Source organism: Micromys minutus (genome assembly GCF_963924665.1).
Source record: "Micromys minutus genome assembly, chromosome: 23".
NCBI lineage: Eukaryota > Metazoa > Chordata > Mammalia > Rodentia > Muridae > Micromys > Micromys minutus.
In genome coordinates, this window is record NC_137958.1 from 29,486,895 (window position 1) to 29,501,595 (window position 14,701).

Sequence of the window (14,701 nt, forward strand, 5' to 3'; positions counted from 1 at the left end):
TTAAAAAATCCTTTGGTTGGATGATAAAAATAGGCTGCTACTAAGGCTCTCATCCAGTCTAACAGAGCAGCGGATCACAAATGTGAACAACAGAGCCTATGCCAGAGACACACATTGTTACTATTTTGATATATTTCTTCTTATAAAACATAAGCATTAGAAATGTATTTTCACATTGAGAAGATGCTACCTACACAATCTGTAATCTTTTTCTTTCTTTAGATAATTATTCTTTCAAAGTGGGGTTCTATGCGAAATCCTTCTGTGGTGATAAGCTCGCTGCTTGAAGTTTTGTGACTCACCTAATCATCTCCTTATAGTACATTCTGGCTTTCACCATGCAACCCCAAGTCTTACTGCTATTCCATCAATATGTGGGTCTTGATGAATGCTTATGTCCTGGGTTTATATCTAAATTAGTTTTTTTTATTTGTTTGTAAAAGCCTATTTTATATTAAGGATATCATTAAACTTTTACTATACTTGGTGTAAATAACTGTTTGCCCTTTAAGTTTACATGTGATACTTTTCAAATCTCTGAATTTTATATATCGTTTTGCTTTCTCAATACATGGTCTCACTATGTAGCTCTGGCTGTCCCAGAACCCACTGTATAGATCAGGGTGACTCTGAACTCAAAGAGGTCCACCTGCCTCTGCCTCCCAAGTGCTGGGACAAAGGCAAGAGTCAATATATCTGGTGGCTTTTGTGATATATTCTTTACACCCAGCAACCTCTATGACAAAATCTGTTATTTGCTAAAATACCCTGTACATTTAAAAAATGAATTATAACCCAATGGCATTCACTCATCTGTCCAAATTAGAAATAAGTGGATTTCCATAAATCATCAATGAAGGTTCTTGCTTCAAATACAAAGCCGAAACTGTTGCCTTCAGCCCCCTACGCAGCATTAGATGCTGGTAAAGGAGGCCTGTTTCTAGCAAAATTTACAAGCAAACTCAGCTGTCTATTTTCTAAGGAACCCTTCCTGCTTTACAGCACTACCTCCAAACAGTGTCTCTATTATTCCACCCAGCACTCACTTCTAATTTTCTGTTTTCTGGCAGCTGTTCCTAACTTACAAATAATGTGTGTCTTTGTTTAGCGTTCCTTAAGGGGGAAAAAAAACTGTATATCCTAAATGTGGAAGAAAGCTCAATTTATTTCACTTTGAAACCAGAGAAATCAATAACACAAGCCATATGTTAATTACGGAACCCGGCGATAGATTTCACATGAAGGTCTGTGAAACCTTCGTGTCGAAAGCGATGGACGAAGCCCTTCCCATTAGGGTGTGAGCCTCCCCTCCCCCAGAAGGACACCAAAATGCACCCATGCCTTAATTCATGCTGATGTAATTTGGATTTACTTCCTTTCAGGTTCTGAAGGGTTTTAATTAAGATCTTACAGCATGGATGAGCGGTACCCATCATAGATGGTTAAATACAGTGGCAACATTCACAACAGATACAAAGACAAAACCACCACTTTCGCCCTTGCCTGTTACTTACTCGGACTCATACAGCTCTTCAGCACAGACACAACCCAGCCTGCCTTTAGTATCTGGCTGAAATACATAGGAGAAGGTCTGGGATGGAGAAGATACACTGCTGTGACCCAGGTAATAATTTTAGTGGGGAGAATAAACGTTATTAATCACCATCTTTATGCACTCATAACCCCACAGAATGAAATACTTTTTACAAAGCATCTTTGAGAGAAGGGTTACTGTCAGTCTTCAAATCTATCTCTTTTCTATGGGACCCAATCAATTCATTTTCCTTCTGCATCACCAACATTCCTCCTGCCTCTTTGTTCTTTACCTTCCTGACCAGGAAGATGCTTTTGGCGTGGAGAAAGGGCAAACAGAAAAACAAGACCCACATCTATAGCTTTCATATGGCTTTTGTTCCTGCAGACACCAGAGGTCCTCGACAGGGAGTTTTCCAGTTCAAGGTCTTAATACTGACACGTGATGTATTAGTGTGATGAGGAAATATGCAGGAAGTGTTCATTTTACACTGACCTTACACAGAGTACCTTACACGGGATGGGGGGTAACTGTTTCCAGACCAACCTATATTGCACTAGGCACAGACCTTACCCGTTGACATCACCAAACGTAATTCACAGCAAACCCTCTTTAGGCCTGCATCCCCCACCTCTGCTAGGTTCTATTTTAGCTTTCCAATCTGGAAGCATTCTGACTACGCTTCAGGAAAACGATTAAAAACAAAGATCAAAGCAAAACAAAGACACCTCTCTTTTTGTCCAAAAAAGGAGGGGGGGGCATAATATCGTCAGGGAAAGACGTGAACAGTGGTCAATATATGATCAGTAAGGCTACTGTGTCACATTTGCTAGAAGCCTTGAATCAAAATGGAGACAGCTAGAGTCTGGCCACTCATGGTTTCTAGGACACCAGGTTGAAATGCATTTCATATAGCTTTGGTTCCTTACTATATAAGGTGTGTGGGAGGGTAACCAAAAATTCTGACCAATTATACTTGCGAGTCTGGTAATAGGTTCCTAACTCAAGACCACCAAACTGTGAAAACATTAGTATGCATGAGACAAGTATTTTTCAGAAGTCAAGTCATGATGTGTCTATGATGCATGCCTGTTTTGAAAGGATAGGCTCCTTAGCGGGTTGAGAATCTTTAGTCGGGGGCTGGGCATAGCAGCACATGCATACCTTTACTTCCAGCACCTGTGAGGCAGAAGTTACATTTTCTGGGAGGTCAAGGTCAGCTTGATCTACACAGTGAGTAAGTATCAGGACAACCAGGGCTATGCAGAGACACCTGCCTCAAAAATAAAATATAGAGAAAGAAAAGAATATAGAGAATCTTTCATTTGGAAGTTCATAGTTCTAAGCTTCTTTTAATTCATATCTCTTACTAGTGAGTCAATTGCTGTCTAACAGAGTAACTAAGGATTCTAAACCAGCTTCAGCGTACAGGCAACTTCCGCCAGAAGTCATGCAGACGTCACCTTAAACCCTTCCATTTTACTGTCTCTTTCGGATCAGGCCTGACTAAGCAGCCTATGCTGGACTGGACTTGAGTTCACATGCCTGCCTCCAACCACTGAGCTTTAGAAACACAAAGATGAGGCACCATGCAACCAGAAGAGCTTTGCTATCAACCCAGAGCTATTGCATCCAGGCCAAGCAAACATTACAGCAGTTAGAGAGCCTCAGAACCAAACGGGGATGCTTTCCAATCTTAGCTGGGTCTTGCGGCACAGTGCAATGTCGCCAGGAACGTCTCAGAAACTCCCTCTTGGGTACTGGCATTTGGGAAGGGCAGGTTAGTTGGAGCAAGATTATCATTTTCTGTGAGAGCCTACCAGGTGGTTCACAGGCCACACTGGAGCAAACAGCACAGTAATGAACAGCCGGAGAAACAGACCCAACTCTTTTGCCAAGCAGCCATCAACCCGGTAATATTAGATAGTGACTCCTCTTTGTAAAATCTGTTGGGCATCATGCATCCAAATCAAGCTAACTGGAGAATGCTATGATAGTTCTGTGGATGTTTCTAACAGTCAAGAGTTTCTTTTCCACTCCTGAAGAATTTGAGTATCACAGTGCACAGACGTGTAGCATAGAGCCCCTGATTTCAGATTTAATTGTTCTCATCAGAGGGACTTATCCGAGGAACTAATCTTTTCGGGGACTTTTGCTCCGAAGGATGAGGCTTGGGAAGAGAAGAGCATGATGCCAATAGTTTTGTGCTAGAGCCTCTGATCCCTAATTCTCACAGAAGTGCTCTATCATAAATCTCTGGGAAGGAATGTATTCTTCCAACATATATTTACCAGAACCAACAGGTATTTTCTTAAATGAAAAGAGGTTATTCCTTCCTCTCCTGTTCAGAAATGAAGAATGAAGTACACTCTTAGACAAAGGGAGGGTCTGTGCTTGGGATGCCCGCCACTAATGGAAAAGTCAGCAGTGTAAACGCACAAAGTTGTTGGCTACTGTTCAATAGAACAGCGCTTTTCTTACTTCCCAGCTCCCTAATACAGAGACGGACCTGAACTCTGGGGGTAAAATTATAAATACACAAACAAAGAATGTGTAGGATAATTTATGAAACTTGTAAGAATTTGTCTCTTTGAAGCTCCTACATTGTATAGGAGAGACAGGCAGATCCTCCAACCTACAATGGTTAACACAGAGAAAGCAATTTTTAATTTTAACAATCCAAGCCAACCAAGCGAATGCTGAGAGCAAAGCAGGCGGTGAGAAGTGAAATCCTCCAGCCTTTTCTAGTATAAGATTAAAAAAAAGAAATCTACCTATTACAAAGCAGTTGCCTCATTCATTTTTTATTAAAAGATTTGTTTATTGATTGATTGATTGATTGATTGATTGAAAGTACACTGTCGCTGTCCTCAGACACATCAGAAGAGGGCATCAGATTTCATTGCAGATGGTTGTGAGCCACCCTATCCCTGGCCTCCTGCTGGTCTACAGGCAGAAGTGAGCCACCTGACATGGGTGCTGGGTCTTGAACTCAGACCCTCCTGCAAGAGGTGCTCTTACCCACTGAGCCATCTCTCCAGCCCCCAGATCCCCCACTTGTATCATGGGGTTACCTTTACCTAGTAGAGTAGAAAACACATGATTTCACGTTTCAGGAGGATGTGGATCCTTGGAAATACTGCAATAGAGAGAGCATGTCTCTTTTACTGGGTAAACAAACACACGCACATAAGTTGCAGATAACTTAAAGCAAGTGGTAGGAAAGAAGCCAAATAGGACCCTGTGGCACAAGTGTGGTTTGACGTGGAGTTGTGGCTGAGATGGTCAGAGACATGTGTATACAGTATACACACTCAGACAGCCGAGGTGATCGAAAGACAGTGAGCAAGACCAAGAGAGGCGATAAATGGCCCCAGATCAAACAGGGCTTTAATGTTACTCTGTATGTAAATTATGGGAAGTCACTTGGAGACAAGTGTTTCCGTAGTGGAACCATGTCTATGACTCCTGCACAGGGGGCAGAGTGGGATGCTGAACCGCCATCTTGTCTGATAGACGGAATGAAGCCTGTGAAGGAAGGCAAGGCAGCGAGACATGCTTAGGTTCAGGCTAAGCTTAGCTTGAGGAGAGTACTCCTGGTAGGTATGTTTGTAAAAGGCAGACTGCTGGTGGTGGTGAAGGTATGTGTGTGCACAGGTGAGCGAGTGCCTGCGTGTGCCTGTATAAGCTGAAGGGCAACTGTGGGTGTCACTCCTGAGGGACCATCCATTTTTTCTTTTTTGAGACAGGATCTCTCGCCAGAACCTGTTTACCAATTGTAGGCTGCCCAGCAAACAAGCCCCGCAGGAATGCCTGCCTCTTGCCTTCCCAACGCTGGGATAGCAAGTGTATGCCACCACACTTGAGTTTCCGGGTGGGCACACCCAAAGTGGGGGTGTGGAGGATGACACTCCACTTCCTCATGTTGGTGCAGCAAACACATTGCACTGGAATCCGCCTGCCCAGCCCCCTCTGGCTAGGCTTCTGCCAGAGTTAGTTCTATGCATCCAGAGCTGGTGGGAGGGGTCAGGCTAGAGAAGCAGCACCTGAACATTCCAAAATCCATGACACAACCAGAAATGAAGGTGTCACCAAAGAAGGAAAGTGCTGAGGTTACCATAAAGCCTCGCATGCTCCCACATTTAGAGGAGATCACCGAGGAACTTGACAACAAGCAAATGTAGACAGAAATACCTCCCCTCTGTGCAGATTCGGCAGTCACCATGGTGACAATGAAGCAGGTACATACCGCCTGTAACTTATGGGCTGTCAACAGACTTGATGCCTGTCGTGAGGAAGCATTCTCAAGAGAGTCCAATTTACCTGATGTTTGTTTAATCTAAGTACCATTTGTCTAAGGAGTCAGCCTTTATTTCAATGAGTGAGTCTTATTATACCTTTAGAAAGGAACCTTTTCTTTTCTTTTTTTTTTAAAACATTCTGTCTGTAGGGAGAATTAGACCGCCACATAGCTTTGTTATAGTTTCTGATCCATCATTAGGTATCTGAATAACACTATCTTGTTTCCATCCATGTATTTTCAACTACTACAAAGACCTGAAAATCTGCCTGAACATTTGTCTCTGTGAGGATCCTCAAAATCTAGATTTAAACTGCTCACCTTGGGAAAGTTTCCTGTGTTGCTGAGCATTTCCGTTTGGAGTTGAAGACACTAGAAACTGTGCTGTGGGTATTTCTGACAGAAGGAGCAGCAAAGGGAACTTGCTAGTAGGAAGACGAAAGACATACTAATTCATTTCTCTACATATTAGAGACGTGCTTACGGTGTTCCCGAGTGTGTGTGACCGTGCTGTTAAAGCTGACTCTTGCTTTCTTTCACCCTGCTTTCCTCCTAAACTCAGAGGACACTTAGTACAGATTCACCACAACTGCAAACTATGGTCCCTAGTCTAATCAATGGCACAGCGCCAACAGAGCTGTGCTCTAAACCTGTCCTAACACAGGTTGCTGTCCCGATCAAAATCAGGCTGCCTCTTTTGCAATGCTAGGCGATCTCTCGACCACCCAGGTTTATTCACATCCCACGATCCCTGTTCTAAAAAAAAAATACAGAATGTGTGTGAAACACAACAGCTAGTAAATACACTATAATTCATGTATTTTATAAAGCATAGTAAGGGTCGAGTGTGCATTAACAAATTAGATACAGCGCGACAGTAGCTAATTTCTGTATAGGGAAGGATGTAGGATTAAAGTGAGTTCCTGGGGGAAAAGCCTAAAGCCGATGCCTACGCAGAAGCTGGGCGGGACTCGGGACTCGCAGGACCAGAGCCAACAGATGCTAAAAGAGACCACAGGTGAGCAGTAGCCCTGGTGGGAATAGTCACACAAGGAGAAAGACTAAAAGGACGGTGAAGGGACGTAGGGTCCACAGAGTATTGGGGGGGGGATCGACAACAACAAAAATAAACCGGAAATCTACTGTGGCTTGGGATATCCAGCCTTAATTACTGCTGCAATTACTGATTTATCTTTCGTGAAGTTACTGCGAGTCAGGGTCTGCCTTAAAGTGTCAGAGACAAGAGTGGCCTACGGTGTTCATTACAGGATGGATAACTGTTAATAAAATGTCATCTTGTTCACTAACGGTCAACCTGTACGGCATCTTTCACATATGTAGTTACTTTCTCTTAAAATTTGAATTAGGAAAATAATTTGCGCAAACAGAGGGACAGCACTGTGCAGACATTCGTGCTAAAGAAAAGAAAATCACAGTCTAAGCAATTAATCTAACCATGCTATCAAATTGGAAAAATATTTTTCAGTCCAAATCTTTATCATTATCACGGAGTCCTGGTTCTCTGAATTTCTTGCCTTGTTTCTGGGATCACCTTATTATGCAACATCTGCTCTGAATTTCAAATGTGATAAACACAGTGTGAGTGTTGGTGGCAGATGGCTAATGACCAGCGGTGACAGGGCATTCAAGCCTGCCCTGTTTTCATGTTAATTTGTTCTGTGTCCTGCAAAGATAGGACAAATCACCTGCTGTAATTCGGGCAAAGCGGAGACCACCAGGAGCTGCGAGGGGCCAGGGTTGGGTTTCTTTAAGAGCAGAAGGGGAGGATCTGGGAGACTCTCGGCAGCACCGGGGACCAGTCACTTTGCATTAAGTCAGGCAGAGAGGGATGAATCAGCCCCAGGCATTCCATCCTGACACCAGAGCCCTGTTTACTGCAAGCAGACATTAGTCAGGAAAACAGACATTTCCCAGAGGCAGAAAACAGGTGCTATCAGGACTGTATGCTGGTCTCTGAAGTCTGGGTATTGTAAAATAAACCTAATAGTACATTTTATCTCTTACTGAAAACAGTCGAGCTAATAGAGTCCCCAAGAAACATTCAACCGAAGATAAAAAGAAATCTAATCCAGTGAGAAAATTACCCACACAGACATAAAGCCTGAGCTTTGTCTTTTGGCTCTCCCCAGCTCCATAAAACTCATTTATTATAGGGATAAACGGACATAATTTTATCCTATGATCCCATGAGGCCACATGGTTTTGAGCTCAAAGAACCCTGTCCCGGGGAAGAAAGGCTATTCATCGGTTTCTTCTGAACTTTACTCTTATGGAGTGATACTGTCCGTTTCATTAACTCGGGTGCGGAGCCCAACAGCCAAAGAAGAACATGGGGTATGCTTCCAAAAAGTAAGTCACTTGAGATGCTTGCCAGATTCTAAGAAAGCCGACGTGCAGGCAAGCACAAGTGTCCTAGAAGTGGTTGGTACAAGAAGACAGGCATCTTGAAGGTCCCACACGGCAGTCTGTCTGTCCTCAGCACTCTGCCATATGGCTTCCTTTACTGCAATGACTAAGAAATATGGTGAACAAGCTCTCGGACACTCCCTGTGACCCCATGTCATTTAGTGGCAGATGGGCACATGAAGACTGAAAGCAAAGGCAGAACTTAACTCCAGAGCAAAACAGATTCAAGCCTTGAACCAGAGAGAGAGAGAGAGAGAGAGAGAGAGGGAGGGAGAGGGAGAGAGAGGGAGAGGGAGAGAGAGAGAGAGGGAGGAGGGGAGGGGTAAGCTAGCCACTCCCACAAGGCCACACCCAGCTGTTTGTTGGTCCACAGGTTCTTCTATGCAAATGTCACCATGAGACAAGAACAGATGGAGCCACAAAACACTGCAGTGAACCATCAGTTTGACCTGGAAACTTTTACTTCAAAAATGCTGAAAAAAGTCTCTCACTGTCGTCATCATCATCATCAACTTTATTGTTTTAGACTTTTTTTTAAGAGATGATGTTCAGTTCAGGTATAGCCTGTGACTTATTTTTATCTAGGCCTGATGGAAGGACCACACATTAATAACACAACATTCTCTACAAACCAACCTAAATATCAACCTGCACAACCACATGAACCTTCATGATTTTTTAACTTTCTCAAAACAAATCTTACTCAAATATCTGAAAAACTGTTCTGTGAGAGGTATTTATAATTCCTCCATGGGCTGTTTTCTAGCGAATAAGCCAATTAAATGATGATTCTAGTGATTAAATGATAAATAAGAAGATCTTTTTATTCCCTTCTAGACAGCATGGAACATTCTAGTTCTATCCAAGCCTGCCTTCCTAAAACAACACTCACAATAAGCACCGGAATATTCTGACTACAGGCCGCAAACTAACAGGTAAACAGTGCCATGAGACCAGCACAGGGTAGTCCTGGGCCTACACCACCTCGCATGGCTGTACTCTTGATTTTGTTGTTGTTGCTGATGCTTTGTGTCTACTTAATGTTATAATAGCTTCCAGATACTATTACTATTGATGACACACTATTATTGATGACACAGCATGTTTCGATGCACGTAAGATAATGTCTATATGTTATCCATTAACCTTCTAGGTACTGTGACTACTTTAGAGAACACTTTGGTACCACATAGAAGAAGACTAAGACCAAGGTTGGGCTTACTTGTTGGTATGTGAAAATGTCCCCAAACTTCTAAATAATCACTGCCATATACCTTTGTGAGATTCCCCCCCAACCTGTTTTTCAAGACAGGGTTTTTCTGTGTAGACCAGGGTGGCTTCGAATTCAGAGATCCGCCCGCCTCTGCCTCCCTGAGCTGGGATTGGAGGCGTGCTCCACCCTGCCAGGTGCCTGTGCACTCTCTGTGTCTTTATCCCTCCCAGGTTTCCCCTCTCTCTGTGCATTTCATCTTTTCATTTCACAGAAGTCGCTGAGAGCAGGCTCACTTTGTGTTTGCGGCGTGCTCAGCACGGGAACTTCCTAAATTCATTAAACACTGAATAAATAGTGTCTCAGCGAACCTTTCAAAACTCATTCCACTGGACGTCCTATAGAAAATTCATTTCTGTTTTCCCAATGATTGCTTAACACTGTAACACCCACTAGTCCAGGGACAGACGTGGCATAAATACATGTGTATGACAAAGTATTTCTGTTCTACAGTTTCATGCTTGAAAACTACAACCCACAATGCAGTTAACCTGTAATCCAATGGCTGTATATGCTCCTAAACAATTATTCATGATTTCTAAAAAAGTGTTTTTTATATCCATCACTTTTCTCCACACCATGATAAAATACCTTAAAGAACAAATTAAGGGAGGGACGGCTTATTTTGACTGGTGGTCTGAGAGGGTGTAGTTCATTATTAAGGGTCAGGCACTGTAGTGGAAGCAAGAGGAGAGGAGACAAGCTGTTTCGTGAGGAGAGGGCAGCTTGCTCACATCGCCCTGACCAGGAGCTACGGAGTTTGGGCAGGAAGAGAGACTGAGCCACCACCCATAAGGCCTGCAATGCAAAGATGTACTTCTTCCAGCTAAGTGTTCCTCCTAGCTTGAGAATGAGTCTTTAAACACAGAAACATGCAAGGTATATTTTACACTCACGTCCTAACAACCTTACAATGCACTACAGTACTCGGGTTAGAAACGTAGCAGTCGGTGCTCATGGGTAGATAGATGTATAGATACACAGTCACAAGCGTAGAGAAGACAAGCAGCTGCGGGGTGTGACAATGAGAAAAGGCGAATGAGACTGTACCCAGCTTCGAACGTGGGTCAAGCACATGTGGATGGGCCTTGAGGCGGCTAACAGAAACCCCATGAGGAGGAGGGCACATCAAGGTCTGTGATCCGACTCTTGGGAAGCAGAAGCAGCAGATCTCTAAGAGTTCGAGGCCAGGCTGGTACACAGAGCAAGTTCTAGCACAGCCGAGGGGATTCACAGTGAGCCTGTTTTGAAAAAACCAACCCCCCCCCCAAAAAAAAACCAGAACGGAACAAAACAACAAAAAAGCCTGCTGTCACTCTGCTCAGAAAACAGGGTGAGCAAAAAGAATGGACCCCAACGCTGTAAACACAAGGTGGAGTTTTTGGATTAAGTACATAGAGGAAAGAAATGGAGTCCCAAGAATGGAAAATGACACCAGAGGAAGAGAGTACAGAGTGAAGGACCAAAAACAGGTGATCAGACGTCTACTAATGAGAGCACCTGGGACAAAAGAGAATTCTTACTAGCCTAAACCTAAGTGGATAATCATTTATTATGCTGCAGTCTAAATGTATCAATATCTAGAGACATCACCTAGCCACCACTCAAGAAGGCCTTTCTTACTGTGTGGACAAATTTAACAGGTGAACTGGAAATCTTCTTTGAATTTCAACAATACAACCTGTAATTTAGACTAAAACAAACATCAAAACAGAAAGGGCCAAATGATCATGCATATTTGCACAATATGTATATACCTCAGAATCAGCATATAATTATAATGTATACATTTCTAAGTGACAATGAAAATTATATCTTTTAAAGATGAAGAACCATCAGGATAGATTGAGCCATTGCTATTGCATTATACTTAGTAAGACTGGGGCCAGATAATATATAAATAACGAGTATTAAGGAATTTTAATGTGCATTTTTAATTGACGATCCCACTTAGTAGAGGACTAGATTTTTTTTCCCATTCTTTGAACATCTTACTTAGTTGTCACTTTGAACTATATTTTAAGTTTCAAAAACACCAACTCTGGCACTTTCTCAGTGAAAGATTCTAGTGTTCAACAGGCCGTAACCATGGCAAATCTGACCAGGCATTCTAGATGTTTCTTGGTACCTTTATGGTTTCTGTGGGTACGCCAGGCTCTGGAACTTTATCCAAGTAAGTGGTCAAGTCTTGATCAACATGCTCAAACACTAGTGTAAGTTTGGTTTCTCTGTCTGTCCGTGACACTGTGCACACGTCAAACAACCTATAAAGAAAAACAAACAAACAAAAACAAAACAGAATGAGAAGGTGGAAATAGACCAAGTAATAACCCATGCATCTTCTGGGTACCTGACCCCCCCACTTCACCCCCGAGGTGGTGGCACACCTTGTGGTCATGTCTAATGGATTTGCCACCTCTACATCCGTATCAAAGTTCATTCAGCAAAGGAGCTGTGTAAACCAGACCATCCAAGGAGCAGTCACCAAGCCACATGTCTGGAGATAAAACAATGTCTGCCCAGAGTGTCTTAACTAATTAAGCATTTACACAGAACTTGTCAGTGAATACAGCTTTAAAAACCTGCAATCCAGGCAAAACAAGTCTAACAATTCTCAGCTCACAGACTGAGGATTACTAGAGGCCAGTTGAGCACTTTTTGGAGATAGCAGACTCTTCAAAACAGTTTCCTAGAACAACTGTGGTTGTGAAAGCCACTATGGTAGACTATGAAGAGACATTTCAAAGACAGACTTCTCATCCTAGCGAGCCAACTTATTGCCCTAGAAATGGTGGATGCTCTTAAGTTTTAGCAGTCCAAATCTCACACAGAATCACCACTGTAAAAAAAAAAAAAAAAAAAAAAAAAAAAAAACTAAGGCTTCTTAAACAATTTGACAGAAACACCTGCACAGCAAAGGAAAGTATGCAATTCTGATACACTGGGAAAGTATTGTATTGAGGAGTGAGTGACCATAACACACTACGAACTATACAAACTGCAGAGATACTCCAAGATTAGATTCCAGATGTTTACAGGTTAAGAATATGAAGAGATGGGTCTGCTAAATACGTGATAATCATCCAAGCACTGAAATTTGAAAGGGGAATACACTAGAAAACTTAAAAATTACAGAAAGAGCCTTTTGTGATCCAGATAATCTTCAAGCCCAAGGACAAAAAGTATTTTGGCTTAGCACAGTGTCTCAGTCACAGCTGTCTTACCGGGTTGACTTCAGAATTGAACAAACTATCATAAATAAGGAAACGTCTTTGAGGTGAATGTAATATAAACAGTAAGAGAAGATTAAAAATGCTACAGCATGGGTTCGCTGCCTGGCTCAATCCAGATGTGAACCTCTGTTAATCTTTCAGGGCCTGGTTGGTTTACAGGGCCAGGCTATTATATTTATGAGGTACATGGTCTTCAAGCTTATTACTTCTTTAAAACTCTACACTAAATTTTAACAACACATACAAAACACCAAATAATCTTAATCTGTAATAAACGGTATAAAGCCCACTGTAAGAAAGGCTTGCTATTGTGCACAGTTTAACATTTGGGGAAACTATCAAAATGGCTCTTTGATCTTGCTAGTTGGACCCTTTGCACTTAAGCTTCTTTGAGTCACCTTCCTACTAGTAACATCTTTCAACTAGTTCTTCTCAAGGGAAAGAAAAGAGCTGCAAATCAGGAAGCTTCTTTGTATATGATGCTTCTGTGTTTGCAATAAAACTACAATGAATCCAAAATGGGATGTAGTGAAATAAAATACAAAACACTATAAGCAGGCCAGTGCATGTTCAGTACCATTTAAAGTGTTCCCATTATAACTAAGATATTTCTAGATGAAAAGTGTCAGTCACCACACGTCGGATAATGAATGACTCTGGTTCTTATTAAAGGGACACACACACATGTATATATGCATACAGGCATACACACATTGTGAGTGAGTGTGTGTGTGTGTGTGTGTGTGTGTGTGTGTGTGTTTGCTGTTACTAATTTTCAGGAGAAGAATCATGATGGGGACGTAACACAATTGAGTCCAAAGGTCACCGTTCCCTAAAAACCGTTGTCTTAACAATTACCTAACAGCTCTGGCAGTCTGCAGTGTTGCTACATCTCAATGAAACCGTTTCAAGACTCTTGTATGACACAACCCATGAATAACATTTAACCACCCAAGCTCTCTTTATGTAATACCTTCCTCTTCAAAATATGAATATCTGCTAATGTCACCTGAGGTGACTCGGCTTCACAGTAAGGGTGCAGAAGTTAGGTAGGCGAGCTTAACAAAGCTGTTGCTGACTGTCTAAAATGATAAATCTGGGGGGAAATGTAAGTGGAGTGAATCTAAACAGGTGTGTGGCAGTGCATAGGGCCAAATATTCTTTTATTTCACATGTGTTAAGTATTTGGCCTGCACGTATGTGAATCTTGTGTGCCTATGGAGCTAGAGAGCTTTGGACCAAGAACTGGAGTTACAGAGGGTTGTGCCCCAGCATCTGGGTGCTAGAAACTGAGCTCATGTCCTCCACAAGAGCAAAAGAAAACACTCTTAACCTCTGAACCATCCCTCCAGCCGCTGTTGTGTGGGTTCTGATACATGGACTTATTGTCAGCTGTAAAACACCAGGTGCTATGTGGAAGTTACTCAGGTTCAAGAAAGAAAAAAATCTTTTAAATTTTCGTTGTCACTGTTAATTTGCAAAGTGGAGGGTATCATACTCCCCTTAGAAACTCACGGTCACATGAAGAAAATAAGCCACAGACTTTGAGGCTTCAGTGTCACCGTCAGACGCCTGAATACGTAACATCACAGGAGACTTTGAGAAAATACAGTTCTTCACTGTGCCATAAAGCTGCTGTGTGTGTTTAGTCATGTGTGTGTGTGTGTACACATATATACATACATACATACATATATACATACATACATATACACACATACTACATCAGCTTTATGTATATATGTAACTATATTTACTAAATATAGTTATATATAATTACATACAGATTGTATATAAATAATAAAAAGTATATATAAAATAATCTGTATATATACAGATTGTACTAAAAGTTAATAGTTGCATTAATTGCAATGGATAGAAAACATTTTGAAGGCAATATTTGTGATTAATGTTTTTGAAAATTCTAGAACAATACT

At 41.9% G+C, this 14,701-nt stretch overlaps 1 protein-coding gene across 1 annotated transcript in view; it reads right to left on the bottom strand.

Moving 5' to 3' along the window:
• The window catches only part of CDK6 (cyclin dependent kinase 6), a gene marked incomplete at both ends in the record, with an annotated part of 167,544 nt that overhangs the window by 110,293 nt on the left and 42,550 nt on the right, over positions 1-14,701 (bottom strand). The window contains one exon of the mRNA XM_080936408.1: positions 11,660-11,795. Within this exon, the coding sequence (XP_080792534.1) occupies positions 11,660-11,795 (136 nt within the window). The remainder of the gene's footprint in view (positions 1-11,659; positions 11,796-14,701) is intronic.